The 14,503-nt window shown below is 45.6% G+C and overlaps 1 protein-coding gene across 1 annotated transcript in view; it reads left to right on the top strand.

Annotated features, from left to right (window-relative positions):
• The first annotated feature begins 2,141 nt into the window (after positions 1-2,141).
• The window catches only part of LOC107092835 (axin-2-like), a 16,196-nt gene continuing 3,834 nt past the window's right edge, over positions 2,142-14,503 (top strand). Inside the window, exons 1-10 of the mRNA XM_015387500.1 lie at positions 2,142-2,360; positions 3,251-4,177; positions 6,760-6,891; positions 9,011-9,113; positions 11,069-11,209; positions 11,294-11,820; positions 11,973-12,149; positions 12,238-12,450; positions 12,880-13,005; positions 13,650-13,808. Coding sequence (XP_015242986.1) covers positions 3,384-4,177; positions 6,760-6,891; positions 9,011-9,113; positions 11,069-11,209; positions 11,294-11,820; positions 11,973-12,149; positions 12,238-12,450; positions 12,880-13,005; positions 13,650-13,808 — 2,372 coding nt within the window. The 5' untranslated portion in view covers positions 2,142-2,360; positions 3,251-3,383. The remainder of the gene's footprint in view (positions 2,361-3,250; positions 4,178-6,759; positions 6,892-9,010; positions 9,114-11,068; positions 11,210-11,293; positions 11,821-11,972; positions 12,150-12,237; positions 12,451-12,879; positions 13,006-13,649; positions 13,809-14,503) is intronic.

The raw sequence follows: 14,503 nt of genomic DNA on the forward strand, positions 1-14,503 counted from the left end.
GATCATTTGGATCATCAGTGACCTAAATGTATTTAAGCAGGTCACAAACTGATGGCCAGAATTTCTCCATTCGGATTTTCTAGTGAAGAGCAGAATTTAGGGTTCCACTAATTGCTGCAAGTCTTCCAGATGCTAAAGCAGCAAAGCATCACTTTTCACTCCCCCCCATGTTTGACTGCTGGCATGATGTTATTTTTATGTCTGTTTTAAAATAGAATCATAGAAAATGAATTTCACATTTATTTTTCACTGCAACAGAATTTGAACTCTGCATTTAACCCATCCCTTAGGGAGCAGTGAGCAACTACTAATATCCTGCTTTTTTCTTGCCAATAAGAAAGGAGCCAAATGCTGATTGTTAGCATGTTAACCAAACCCGGGTTAACCCACAAATTTCAGTGGAAAATTTTAGAAGTGTAACTGACAATCTTAGGTTTGATCCGGGGTCTTGCAGCATCTCTTATCTGCAAATTCCCTGTGTTTAAATCCAGGCTACTGCTCCCCTGTTCTCCCAAATGTAACACAATGGCTATGCTTTGAAAGTTTCTCTTTTATCTAATCAGTCCACAGAAAATGTCCCCAATTATTATGAAGTGTTTTGACAAATGTATAGGAGGGATCTATATGTTCTTCATATTTAGATTATTATTATTATTATTTTTTTTTACCTTGTAACTCTTTTATGGGCGCTTTATTGGCCCAGACTCATTATTGTTGTTAAATTATCAACCGTAACAAAAACACTGCAGGCATTGTGAGGCCTGCAGTGTATTAGATGTTGTTCTGGGTAACTTGTGACCTCCTGGATAAATCAGTGATGCATTTTGGGAGGAATTTTGGGGAGAAGGTCAGGTAAAGACTGTACTGAAATTATTCACAACTGCTCCATCATTCCTACAACTTCAGTTAATGGCCCTCGCTGTATTTTGTTATAGTCCTGGAGCCTTAGAAGGCCTTTTTAAACTTTTCCAGGCTGTTAAAAATCAGTGACTTCATGCCCTTGGTTTTCATTAGCTCAAGGACTGATGTGTTGTTTTTTCAAGAGTTTCTGCTCGTTTCCACATTTTCAAATAGCTTTCATTTGTGTTTTCTTCATTCTTTGAATCTGGTATTATCAGGACTGTGAGTGGCTGCTGAAAATCTTCATTCCAAGACAGCTAACCAGTTGTTTTCTCACATACCAGGTTGGTTTAGATAGTTCCCCCAGTGTTTGCTCATGCTAGGAAAAAATGTTTAAGCAGCGTCCAGCTTGCAGAGAATTAAATAAATATTCAAAGAGCTTGCCATAGACTTTGTAATTCCTTTCCTCTGCTGAGCAGATGTTTTATTCTGCTGTTCTTGCATAGCGCCACTGGTGGGAGCTGTGGAGTAACAAGAGCTCTTGCTGTTATGGTTATCAGCATGTTACTCAATAACCTGGTTAATGAAAGAGATGTAAAGGGAATCTGTCATTTCTTATCATTATAACGTTTCCAGCTTGATAATAGACAAATGATAAGTAAATCCTCTATCCCATTGCAATGATACTACTGTGGTTCTGATTTGTCATTGGAGAGTCAGGAGCTTATCAATGTGTAAGTATTTTACTTTAATTATTTGAGGGATAAAAAAAAGAAAAATTAAAAGGAAAACAACAATTATAGATAAATAGACAAAATAATATAAACAATTAAGACATATGACTAACCTCCACGTTACAGCCCTATGAACCAACTTTTCAAGGGTTTATTCATAAAATTCTTTTTGTGCTTCAGAGGAAACAGCCCCAACGTCTTTAAAGTATATGTGGCAATAGACGGATTGTAACGACAATGCTATTGAGGCGGCAGATCAGTTACTTTTGACGCTCCAAACCCTCAGGGAGTTGGCTCAAGATTGCTTGTCTTTGATAAGGTCCTGTGCTGTTGCTATAACTTCGCGATCTGCAGTGATACGTGAAAAAAAACGCTTACACAGTAGGAAATAACCGAACCATCTTCAAAGTGCACCTCATACCAAATGAGTGAGGTATATCTAAATGTTTATGGTATGAGATTTTTTTTATATATATTCCGGAGGAAGAAGGCAGTGATTGTTTTTTTATGCAGCTGCCAGGACCAGGCAGTCGGTTCCTGACTTTGAAGTGCGCTGCTCCAGCCTCTCGGTTCAGTTGGTGTTGGAGTCGCCTACAGGAGAGACCTGCGGTGCGGCATGGCAGTTTAAGAGCACCAGGGAGGAGGGAAAAAAAAGAGAAAAACATTATTTTTATTACTTTTTTTCTTTTCCATTCCATTTTCATCGTGTTTGGACGCCATTAATGTGGATTATACGCGCTTTTTGTGGAGTTTTAATTCGCGGGGAAACGAACTCGTGGATCGATGGTAAGTTGGAGGACTGCCTCCTCAAACTCGCCCCCATTGGAGTTCCCTTTGATCTGCCTTTGAAGTAACGTTCGGAAGGAAACTGTCCACTTTTCTTGAGTTTACATCCTAAAAAATAACCATAACGTCGCTGTTTGCCACTAGCTTTCTCGTATTTCTAAAAAGGTTTGGTTTAAGACTTTAATAATCGTGAGAAATCCTTTAGAAGTAGCCGACCCGACTCTTGTTGAGCAATTCCTCCCCCACAAGATCAGAGACTTTGATGTTCTTGGGACTTTGGCTGTAATTTTCTCCATTAGAGAAACCGAATGGATTTTTTTTTTTCCTCCAGATGTTCGGATTAAAGTAACCCAGATGATTTATAGCTGCATGGTGAGGAATCTCAGGTGAAAGTAATATGTTTGCTCCGCGCCCTGATCACCCCCAAGGAGTTAGACTTCCAGCTCACTATTTTGGTCACGTTTTTCCATCTTTTTGGGTTGATCGATGTCCTACAGGTACTGGAGAGGAGGGGAGGCTTAATTTTAGTGAGGTTGAGAGTCCTGGGAATGAGAAACTAGAAAAGTGACAGGGAGGGCAAGTAGACATGTCTGTGCGTAAAGCTTGTTCTGGCTCTATTTGAAATGGTGCGGGTGCATTCTTTTGAAATCACTTGATTTATTGTTTCTTTGCGCTTTTAAGTGGAAATCCCATTCCTTTTTTAGTTTGATGAGAGAAATGCTTTATGTAATGCTGCTGCAGCGATTTTTGCTTCAGTTTTGCACTGTACTGCTCTTGGATTTTTTTTTCTTTCTTCCTGTAAAATCCAGCAAAGGCTTTGACTGCGTTCCTGGGTGTCTTTGAAGTCGGGGCCGATCTGGTTGTGATTAGATCAATATTTTGTGTTTCAGAGAGAAGACGGGCAGCCTGAGAGAAGCCCCCCCGCTGACATAAGAGAGTGAGGAGATTACAGTAGGAGCTCAGAGGAGGCGATCAGTGCACAGTCTCTCTCTCTTGCTCCCATCTCCTGCTGCTTTCAGAGACATGAGCCGCCCGCTTATGGACCATATCGCCAATAGTTTCCGCGAAGATGCCCCTCGACCCCCTGTGCCAGGGGAGGAGGGCGATGCGCCCCGTTACCCCAGCAAATCCGCAGTGATGAAACCCCCCAAACCCGCTCCGATCGGCTCTCCGGGCTCCTCGGCGCGGAGGAACGAGGATGGTCTCGGGGAGCCGGAGGGAAGCGCCTCCCCGGACTCCCCTCTCTCCCGCTGGACAAAGTCCCTTCACTCCCTGCTGGGAGATCAGGACGGCGCCCTTCTGTTCAGGACCTTCCTGGAGCGGGAGAAAAGCGCAGACGCCTTGGACTTCTGGTTCGCCTGCAACGGCTTCAGACAAATGGACTTGAAGGATACCAAAACGCATCGGGTCGCCAAAGCGATCTACAAGCGCTACATCGAGAACAACAGCGTGGTGGCCAAGCAGCTGAAGCCGGCCACCAAAACCTTCATCCGGGACAACATCAAGAAGCAGCACATCGACTCTGCCATGTTTGACCAGGCGCAGACGGAGATCCAGACCAACATGGAGGAGAACGCCTACCAGATGTTCCTGACCTCTGACATTTACCTTGAATATGTTCGGACCGGTGGAGAGAACCCGAGTCTCATCAGCCCGGGGTCTTTGGGCAGCCTGAAAGTTGTTTGTGGATACCTGCCTACTCTGAATGAGGAGGAGGAGTGGAACTGTGACTTTAAAGCCAAAGCTCTGGCTGGACTGAAGGGGCAGAGGGTCCCCATTACGCAGAGGGCCATGGAGATGGTGGAGAAGGGATACAGGTAGGTGTCCAATACCTTTTTTATTATTATTATGCACACTCTAGAACCACATTATCCTTGGGTTTTAGTCTCCCAGTGTACACCCCCCTCCTCCTTCTCCTAAGTTTGCAGAGATCTCCCCACCCCTCTTTCTCCCAAAGTCTCCAGCAGCAGCCCTCTGCTGGCGCTCGCCTGGATTTCCGGAGCTTTGAAATGGTTCCGCAGAGTGACGGATCGTCTTCCAGAGGAAAAGTTCACAGAGCAGAGGCTGGCTCTGGCCCCAGCCAGCAAATAATAGATGATGACATTGCTGTGCTATGTCTCCTCTTGTTCAACCACTGTCAAAAGCCTTTAGGCAGAGATAGAAATCTACCAGCGGCTCTTTAGATGTCACTTTGAAGTGAGGGTTGTTTCATTGAGGTGTTTTCATAGCTCTTCCTCTGTTTGTTTAAGTCAAAGAGAGAAAAAAATGAAAGACACTACAGAGTGCTTAAAAGTATTTACAACCTCCTGGTTTATTTGTGTGTTGGGAGAGGACAGTTTCAGTTGTTTCATGGTGTGAAAACAATGACACAAACTCCATTTAATTAGTTTTATTTTAAATGAAGAGGTGAAAATTGTTTGTTTTTCTGTTTAAGTATTGGAGCATATTTGCAAACCAACAAAGTTTTACTATTTTTGACTTATAAATTTCATGTTATTTGATTATGTTGGGTGTCACCAAAGTTAAACCTATAAATCTCATTATTTCAGTCAGTCCTCAGAATATCTCTAGCATTGATTGTTATGATTAACACTATTTTATATAAAGCACATAATGTCCCCATCACTCCCTTTTAGCTTTAGCATCTCAGCTCCAATAGATATACAGCTGATGTAATTATATAAGGAGGTTGGAATCCATTCATCTGGTGAAATATGTCTCAGATCTACGGAGCAGGAATGCAGCTAGCCTGCAGTCTGCTGCTTTACAGACATTCCACTCATAGCTTTTCATCTACAACAGCATTCATTCATTCAATGAGAAGGACAGTTGACACTTTCTAAGTGTCCACATGGTAAATGTTCTTTTTTTTGTGACTGGAATAATTCCTAAATGGAAGAGTTTATTTTTTCTAGAGAGAAAGTGAAGGTGTTGAGCTTGGTATATGTTTGATGTGTCCACAAGGTTACATCATTTTGGGCTTCCATACCCCTCAGTATGAACTCTGCATGGAGCACCTGGGAAAATTTGTATGAGGGAAAACCGCACAGACTGTAAAAGCTGCAGACGCTGTGAGAAGAGGCTCATTTTCCAGGCTAAATATCCGTGCATCAAGCGTAATTTGCCTTTAACAGTTTCTGTCTACCACTTATGAACAGCTGGGATAGTTTGGAACTAAGCAGTTTAAGCTGGATATTGTCTTTATAATGAGAACTGCCTGAATCTATGAATTATTTCAGATTATTGCTCAGTTTGATATGCCTGCTACCCCAGATGTCGCAGGCAGAGGCTGCAGTCAGCTGTTTTGCTTTGTGCTTGTAGCTTATTACGTTTCCTTTCAAAGACGGGGTCAATTAGCGATGAAAGGTTTGAGCCAGATGATCAACAGATGATCATTTGTCATGGCACCATGTTCCACCTTCATCCAGTCACTTGTCTCTGCCTTAAACCCTCAACATGTGCTGTCCCTTTCCTCCTCATCTCTTCTGACTCAAGTTCTCTTAAAAGGCAAAACAAACCCTTAATGGCAGCAGCTACAGTACAGAATCAAAACCTCCTCCTCCCCTCACTCTTTCCTCCCCTTGTTGTTTGTGAGTTCTCCTCAGATTCCCTCCATTGCTGCACCCCCCTCCCCATCCCCGGCCTTCTTTACTTTTATCTTTTCTTCCTTTTGAAAACTGAGGGACGGGGACTACGAGGCGTGCTTTCAGAGTGGCAAGGAAGCGCAGAGAGAGAGAGAGGGAGGGAGGGAGGACGGTTGCAGCTCTTGAAAGGGAGGGAGGAGAAAGGATAAATGAGGGGGTGAAAGAGAGGCAGGGAGCGAAGAATGCTGGGCCAGCTGTGTTAAATACCTGACTCTTTGCAAGCCCCCTCTGAAGGTCAGTCTGGAGCTGGGGGGTCTGCAGCTTTAGTCATGCTGGGTCTCTTTCCCTCCTTACCAAGACCCTCCCCTTCTTCCCTTTTCTCCCCTTTCTTTCCCTCTCTGACAGACTCCCATGCTTCCACCCTAAACTTTTTGTAAGGGGGGGTTACTCCCTACCCCCTCCCCCTCACTGCTTTCCTTCTCCTGTACCATGGCAAGAATGCAAACACAGCGGGGCATGCATGCTGGGGGGGAGAGAGGGAGTGAGGGTGGAAGAGAAGAGTGGAAAGAGAAACTGTGGGACATTTAAGAAGTTTTTCCCACAAAGTTTGCCAGCACCCCCCACCCTCCCCACACCAGCCTGTCACATCTGTTCGTCATGTTTGCCGTTCTTAGCAGCCAAGGTTATAGCCACACATTTCTTTTATCCCCCCCCCCTTCTTAAACATCAGGAAGAAAAAAACAGACAACCTGGCTTGATTTAGGACCCTCAGCTTTTAGGGTTAGTTGTATTAATATGACTCTGTTGTTTCTCAGATCCTATAAGAGAGGAGAGCAGATCAAACCCTACCATGCGGGCTCCTTCGCCCCTGTCAGCAGCACCAACGACAGCGAGGTTTCCAGCGACGCCTTGACAGATGACGCCATGTCTGTGACTGACGGCAGTGTGTAAGTCAATGTTAATCAAACATATGAAGTGTTTGTGGGGAGAAGCAACAATTAGGCCCCTCAGCCGACCCAGTTCTCCTGCAGAAAACCAAACTGCATGGATATTTATTTGTAGGTAGGGTCAATAATAATTATTGGTTTATCTGGATCCCATTCTGTGGCCTTTATACTGAAGGATCTCTGACAGAGCTGGTTTTCAGTCTTAAACAAAAACAGTAAAAGATGTAATGATTGATTTGCAGTGTTTCGGTTTTTTTTTTGTTTTTTTTTAAACCAACCTGTAAGGTTAACCTTAGGCAGATTTTGATCACAAGATTATTTCCATTCAAAGATCTGGACCCTGCTCCTGTTGAGTTTCATTTTAGTTGTTTATATGAAATGGAAAAACCTCCTGCTTAATCTTGACTTAATAATCCTGATCTGATATGATCAAAGGGGGGATTTTACTTTCTGTTTGACATAAAAGAAGTTTCCTAACTTGTTATTGATCAGCCTTCTTTGAGTTTGCTGATTGAAGAGCCGACTGGCTCTCATGAATCAGGCCGTCCACGTGGACCACAGGCTTTTCATGTACGTGCCCTGGGCCTCGTTCTCCTACAGCAGAGTCACGTGTCCTTTACCTGACAAGGTGCTGTCTCTGCCTTATATAGAGACTTTCTACTTGGCCAGAAAGTAGAAGAATCTATGTCCAAAGTTCCTCCTTGGTTCATATCTGTTAGATCAACCATGACCAGGCTAAAGATACCAGTGTAAAGCACTGATATCCAGCACAAACCATTTGCTTGCTCATAAAAACAGGGGCTGGAAAGTCTTTTTTTTTTTTTCTTTTCAACAGCAGTTAGAGATGTACATACGGTCCGACTCTGCTGTACTTTGCCCAGAACAGTTTGAAAGCCTGAGCCACAGGAACACCAACTTTCCCACCTCATTTCCTGCCCACTTTGGCCTTGATCACAATATCTGCGTCTCAGTAGGTCACAGCTATAAAGACCCATAAACATTTGAATAACATTTGCAGATAAAGTCGGGGGGGTAGAAAAATGAGGAAAATGGTTACGGGGGAGGAGGCGCTCAGTTGGGAAGAGAAAGAACGTTGTGATAGAGAGAAGGAGGGGGGGGATTTTTGCTTATATCTTATTTATGGATTTGCTTGGACGCTGGGGAATGCAGCTGCGCAGACTTCAAACGTTACCTTATCTTACAAACCAGCCTTTTGATGTGCCGAGATCAGAGGCTGGCTGCGGCAGAGCTTGCCAAATGAAGATTGGGAGTGTTTTGTGTGTGTGTGTGTGTGTGTTGTGGGGGGTGGGGGGCTTTGCTCATGCGCCTGACAGTGGCGTTCCAAAGCAAAACTAGAAAAGTGCTCCTCGGATTGGTTTGGGAGCTTCTGCTGAACACAGACGTAGATATTCAGAGCTGGGGTCATCTTTGCGTGAGGGAGATGGTCAGATTTAACCAGTGGCGCGTCTTTGATACGTTCCCTCCATTAGGTTCTTAAAGGGGTGTGCGGAGCGGCTCAGTCCAGCTGTGGGTAACGGAATGCTGTCACTAAACAGGGTCCCTTTGCAGTATTGATTACTCTGAAAAAAACATTGAATTGAGTGTTATTTCAGACTCTATTCATTAGATGCTCCATTTGTTCATCTGTCCTTTGCTCCAACAGCTTATTTCCGTCCTGTTTCCTCCTCACAGGGTTCATATTCGAAGCTTAATGGCTGTAGAAATAACTGCTGTAAATATGCAGTGAACAGTTGTTTCAATCTAATGAAGCCAAAGCTCAAAGATTGACAGAGAACTCAGCTAATTTGAGGTTAGTTAATAAATCCCCCCCTAACTAGAACACTGCTTGGTGTGGATGTTGGGGGGTGGAGATGAGTGTCATTTCTGGGGCAAATAAAACCTCCCTCGATCTGCCTCGGTTTGAAGTGGATAGTCCAGTCTACTCAGACTTGGTTAACCTCCGGTCCTCAGATTAAGGCTGAAAGAGGAATTAATAAATTAGATTTCCTTTTCCTTGAAGTGCCTTTTGATCTGTCCTCTTGGTTAGCGAGCGGGCTTTAATGATGTATCTGATTGGGTAATTGACCTTTTGTGATCTCTCCCTGTAACCCCCCAACAGAGATGGCATTCCTCCGTATAAAATGGGCTCCAAGAAGCAGCTACAGAGAGAGATGCAGCGAAACATGAGGATGAACAGCCAAGTCTCTTTGCCTGCCTTCCCTGTGAGTACACAGACGCATGCACACACTCTCTCAATCTGGAGTCTTTTGAGCCTGGGTCCCACAGTGTCATTTCCATACCACCCTCCGTTCCGGGTCTCTCTCAGTTCTATGAATAGTGCTGTGCAAACTGTATTTGGCATTCTCGATTCAACAACACCAGCAAAGATCTGAAGAAGTAGCGTCAAAGACCCTGCCTCCCACTCGCACACGAATCCAAACGAAAGCCCCCCACCTACCTTTGGTGTCACCTACACCCCCCTCCCTCCATTAGGGTTCCTTGAAGTCTGTAGGGGGAAGGGGGAGGTCCCTAAGCTGTTTATCGCCCCAGTGCTTCTTTCCTTCTTCCCCGCCGATGCTGTAAATATGGAGAATAAGGAAGAGATGAGGAAGATCTCTGCCGCCTTATCCCAGGGGCCCTGAAATCAGCCCCGCTCCTCAACAGAAACACAAAGATGCTCGCAGTGACGCGCACGAACACGGCGCTTTGATCTACAGATGAATGGAGCAAACGCACGGGGGAAAGTGACAACTTCCAACTGAGATGGCCCCCTTTTTCTTCCCCTATCCCCATCCTCGCACACACAGACCCTAACCCCTCCCCTCCATCTCTCCCACATAAAAGTAAAGGATCTGAGGGAAGAGTCTGAGCATGTCATGTGAGCTCTCAGCAGGTCAGACGGGAGTTGATAGCTTAAGGTTTTTGGGAAGAGAGAAGAATATGAGAAGGGTACTGAGGCAGGGGGGACAAGTTTAGCAGAGCTATAGGCAAATTCAACACTTTGCAGAAGTTCTCTAACTCACCTTCAACTCTTCTATATTTTGTTACCTTCCAACACCAAAGTGCAATCTGTCCCACTTTGCATTTTAGTTGCTATATCATCTTTTATTATTATTCTACTGTGGCTTTGTCTGCATGAGGAGCCAGATTAATGGAGTTCAGATTCTCCCAACTGAGCAGTGGACCTCTGCTGCTCATCCAGAGTTACCATTAACCTGTTGGCTACCTCTCAATAATAATCTGTCATAGTTTGGGTAGATGGATATAGATCCTGAAAATTCCTCAAATATGTAATTGTAAAAGTGGAATTGTGGAAAGAAATGCTTCCTGGGTTTGAATACATTTGCAAAGTACTTTAAACTTAACTATAAACTTTTATTCTAGACCAACTCATGAAGTTTGAGGGATTAAACAAAGCTCCACAGATCAGATCTGGCTGCCATTCCCACAATGCAGCAGCTCTCCTCTCTTTCAGTCAGATGTTTTTTTTTTCTGTCTTACTTCTTTATTCTGACTACAAAGAGATGGAAATAGCAGGAAAAATGGAGAAACGATAAAGAAAGCCTCTGTACCGAAAAGGCAAATATTTTAAGATGTGTTCAGACGTTCGCTGTCACAACATGGTAGCTTAAAGGTGCCCAGTGTGTGATGGGGTAGGGGAATATGTTTCCTCCACCTTTCTGATCCCCCAGCCCAGTTTTAAGTACCTTTATCTCTTCCTCATTTTTATTTTATCCTAAAAGTGCACATCTCTGCACCCCAACTTCTGCCATTACTTCTTTTTTTTCATCCCTCATCCTATCCTCCCTGGAGTTCTCTCACCCCCTGTTGATCTATGGCTTTTATTCCTAGATGTAAAGCCACTGCTTCCCATCAATCTATCCCTCCTTCCACAACCCTATCCTCCCCTACTGAGTGTTTGATATTTGACGAGGAAGCCTTTGAAGTGAGCTGACTTTGGAGGCTAGCTGATGATGACAGAGGGAACCAGCTGAGGCCCAACCCAGCGTGACTGAACGTCAGGCCCGCCGCCCCCTGAAACAAGCCTTAGGTGCCAGTTATTAGGCTGTGGTTATTACTGCCGGCGGTTGGAATGACTTTGGAAGCTGCGCAGGGTGTTGCCTTGATTTTTGGAATCATCCACATGCTAATTCATCCATTTCCTTCCTCCTCGAAGCGCACAAACCGTCCTCCGAAGGAGATGGTCCCTCTGGAGCCGGCGCAGTTTGCCGCCCAGCTGATCTCCCGCCTGGAGAGCTTGAAGAGGAAACAGGACACCTTCAACTGTTTGGAGGAGAGGCTGCAGCAGATTCAGGAGGTTGGTGTGATGCAGCTTGTAACTGGTCTGCCTAATTTCCTGCCATGATGCTGGGGTTTCATGGTTATGGTTTTTTTTTGGCAGGAGGAGGAAAGGGAAGATTCAGAGATCTCGGTTGCAGCTCCGCAGCTCTCCCCACATCCTTTAGCCATCGTCTCTGGCTCCTCTGAGGAGGATCCTCAGGCCATCCTGGATGAGCACCTTTCCCGGGTCCTAAAGACCCCCGGCTGCCAGTCGCCCACCGTCATCCAGCACTCTCCTCGCTCCAGCTCCCCAGAGAACCGGTCCTACGCATGTGCAGGCTTTGGAGGCAAAGCCCATTTGAGAGCTGGACCCACCAGTTCTTCGGCAACTCCAGACCAAGGCACCTTTGCTCTAGCCTTAGGCTCCAACCGGACCCTAGTAAGCAGGCAGAGCACCAAACACATTCACCACCACTACATCCACCACCATGCCAGTCCAAAGTCTAAGGAGCAGATTGAAAGAGAGGCGGCCCTCAGAGTGCAAGGTGTCTGCTCCAGCGGCAGGTGTCAGTCCTGCCAGGCTTACCCACGCAGCCGCAGTCTGGGCAGAGAGATGTGTGGCGCCGTCTCAACAGAGAGCAGCACAGGGTGAGTTCCAACATTTCAAAAGGATTAAACGAAGCAGCTGTTTCTGTACTCCGTTCAGCCTTCCTGTTATCTAGTCTTCCTCTTTTTCACTCTGTACACTTTAGCTATGAAAAAAGATGTTATTTTTACCTGAATCCCTTCTGTTCCTCCAGGCGCTCCAGCTCCCTATCGAGACGCATCTGTCTCTCAGGTTCTGAGGACGGGGTCGCTGACGGATGCACAGAGGACTGCGGCATCCTGCAGCTGCCCACAGACACGACAGACCCTACCCAGAACGTGCTTCAGTGGATCCTGGAGAGTAAACGCCAAAGCAGGCACAAGTCTCACAGGTTAGCGGATGTTCGGATGTTTAAAATGTCCCCATTTTTATCTCCTACACATTTCTTTCGGCTAATAAAAATTTCCTCTGTCCTGCAGTAACCAGAGTGCCAAAAAGTTTGGAGGCTCTTCGACACAGACGCACACGTGGGGCGGCGGAGGAAGCTGTGGCCACCTACGTAACCACCAACCAGCTCAGCCCTTCATCCAAGACCCCGCTATGCCCCCTCTGCCTCCTCCCAACACTTTATCCCAGCTAGAAGAGGCCTGCCGCAGACTGGAGGAGGTGTCCATCAAGCCCCCCAAACAAAGGTACAGACGCGTCCGGCCCTTTAAAAAACTTTAGGGCTGTGTCTGAATTTGCACCCCAAGCCCATCAATCACTATATAGAGCAGGGACTGTACAGTTAACTGAGCATTTGGACAGATGATCACTACTTTTCACTCTCTTTTGGTTAAGTGAGTTGGCCTCCCCACATGGAGCCTCTGCCATCTTTATTTGTCGCTGCTGTGACAAAAAATCCTATATTGCTTTCTGAGGAGAGCTGTCCTCAGAAAGCAATCCATGATTTATCACTCCTCCACTAGACAGTCATCTAAAATGGCATAACACCTAGAAAGTGCCTAATATAGTGGTTAGGGTGGACTTTCAGACACATCCTTGTTCTCTTAAACTCTGTTTTTCATGGGCCGTCTCATCAAGTAGACTAACATCTGTTCTATGTTTCTGCTACTTTTCAGGCATTCGTTGCCCAGCGTTCAGCGAGAGAAGACCCACCAAGTTACAGTCCACGCTGGGGGTTCTGCCCTCACCAGTCCCGGCCCCTCTGGCCTGTTAACCACCAGCCCTGGTCTCCAATCAGAAGAGTACGATGCCTCTAGCGTCCTGCCCTCCTTCTCCTCTTCTCCTCTCTGCTCCTCCTCCTCCTCCTGCTCTGAGCTATAACATCCAACTTCCAGTGTACTTAGACCCTTTTAACTCTTCCTCTTTGACACCTGCACTGCTAAATGTGCGTGCTCAGAGAACGACACACACATATAATCTTACACCAACCCGAAAAGGGAGGCAGGCTATTTTGAGCTTTGCATACAGACCTCCTCTGTGTTTGCACCAGTGTCATGTTGGTGCTGCGACTGTGGAGGATGTTGTCACTGCACCACCTGACTGCCGCTTCCTTTTCATGCTGATATATATTTGTATCATTAATATTGGCTGTCCTTCAGTGAGCTGGCAGCTCGCTGCAGCGAGCAGAGCTTAGTTCAGAGGGAGCTCCTCTGAAGTCGGCCTACAAAGCCTTGGACCCAGCTGAAGGAGAATTGATAACGCTGTGCTTCTTCTCTGACTCCCACATTCACTGACAGCCGTCCTATTTCTAGGCTTGCATAGTCAGCTGCTACATGATTACACGCCTTTTGCTGGATTTCCTGCTCCTCTTTTCATCACTGTATTATGCTCCACCTGTGTCATGTCTCCTCTCACTAAGTTTCTTTTGGTCTTTGTGTCCTGACAGGTGTAAGAAGGGCTTGGGAGGCCACGCAGGGAGCAGCGGAGAGACGGTGGTGACGTATTTCTTCTGTGGCGAGGAGATCCCTTACCGGAGAACCATGAAGAGTCACAGTCTCACCTTGGGTCACTTTAAGGAGCAGCTCCGTAAAAAAGGCAACTATAGGTGCGTTGGAGGATTATAATTGTTTTGGATCTAAAAGGATGATGCAGGAGAACTATTGGCTATTTCTGATTTAAAAGCTTTATTGAGCTCTGTCTCTCTCAGATTAAAGTCTGGACTTTGACTAGGCCAGTCTTAAACATTCCTAATTTTCTAATCAATGCTAGTTTTGGATGATTTTTTTCATTAGATGAACAGTATTCCCACAGCATAATACTGTCACCTCTTTGTCTACATGTGAGGATGTTGTGCTCAGAGCAATAGGCCGTCTTAGTTAACACCATATCGAGCTTTTTGGTTTTATTCCATCAAATCCTCAAATACTGTATGGTTTTGGCTCCAGATTGAAATGAGTTGAGGGGCGTTTAGGCTATTCCAGGATACTGCGGTCCATTGAAGACGGCAAAACTCTAAATCTCTGAATGCCTTACGATGTTGAGACCTGTTTGTTTCTGTTTGGTTGGTGTCAGGCTGGCTTTTGTGCATGTGCAACAAAAAAAAAGGAAAAAGACAAGAGGGAGGGCGGCGCAGGGGTTAGTGGGAGAGTTTGAACTGCAGCGATTTGGGTCCCATCTGGTATTGATTTCCATGCTAAGGCACACTTAATACACATGGCTTTGAAGCCTCGGCCTCTTTCATTTCAACCAACAAAGACTCGCACAAATGGCCAGTGTGCAAATTCTTCACTGATGCTATCA

This window comes from Cyprinodon variegatus, unplaced genomic scaffold (genome assembly GCF_000732505.1).
Source record: "Cyprinodon variegatus isolate N-32 unplaced genomic scaffold, C_variegatus-1.0 Scaffold396, whole genome shotgun sequence".
Lineage (NCBI taxonomy): Eukaryota > Metazoa > Chordata > Actinopteri > Cyprinodontiformes > Cyprinodontidae > Cyprinodon > Cyprinodon variegatus.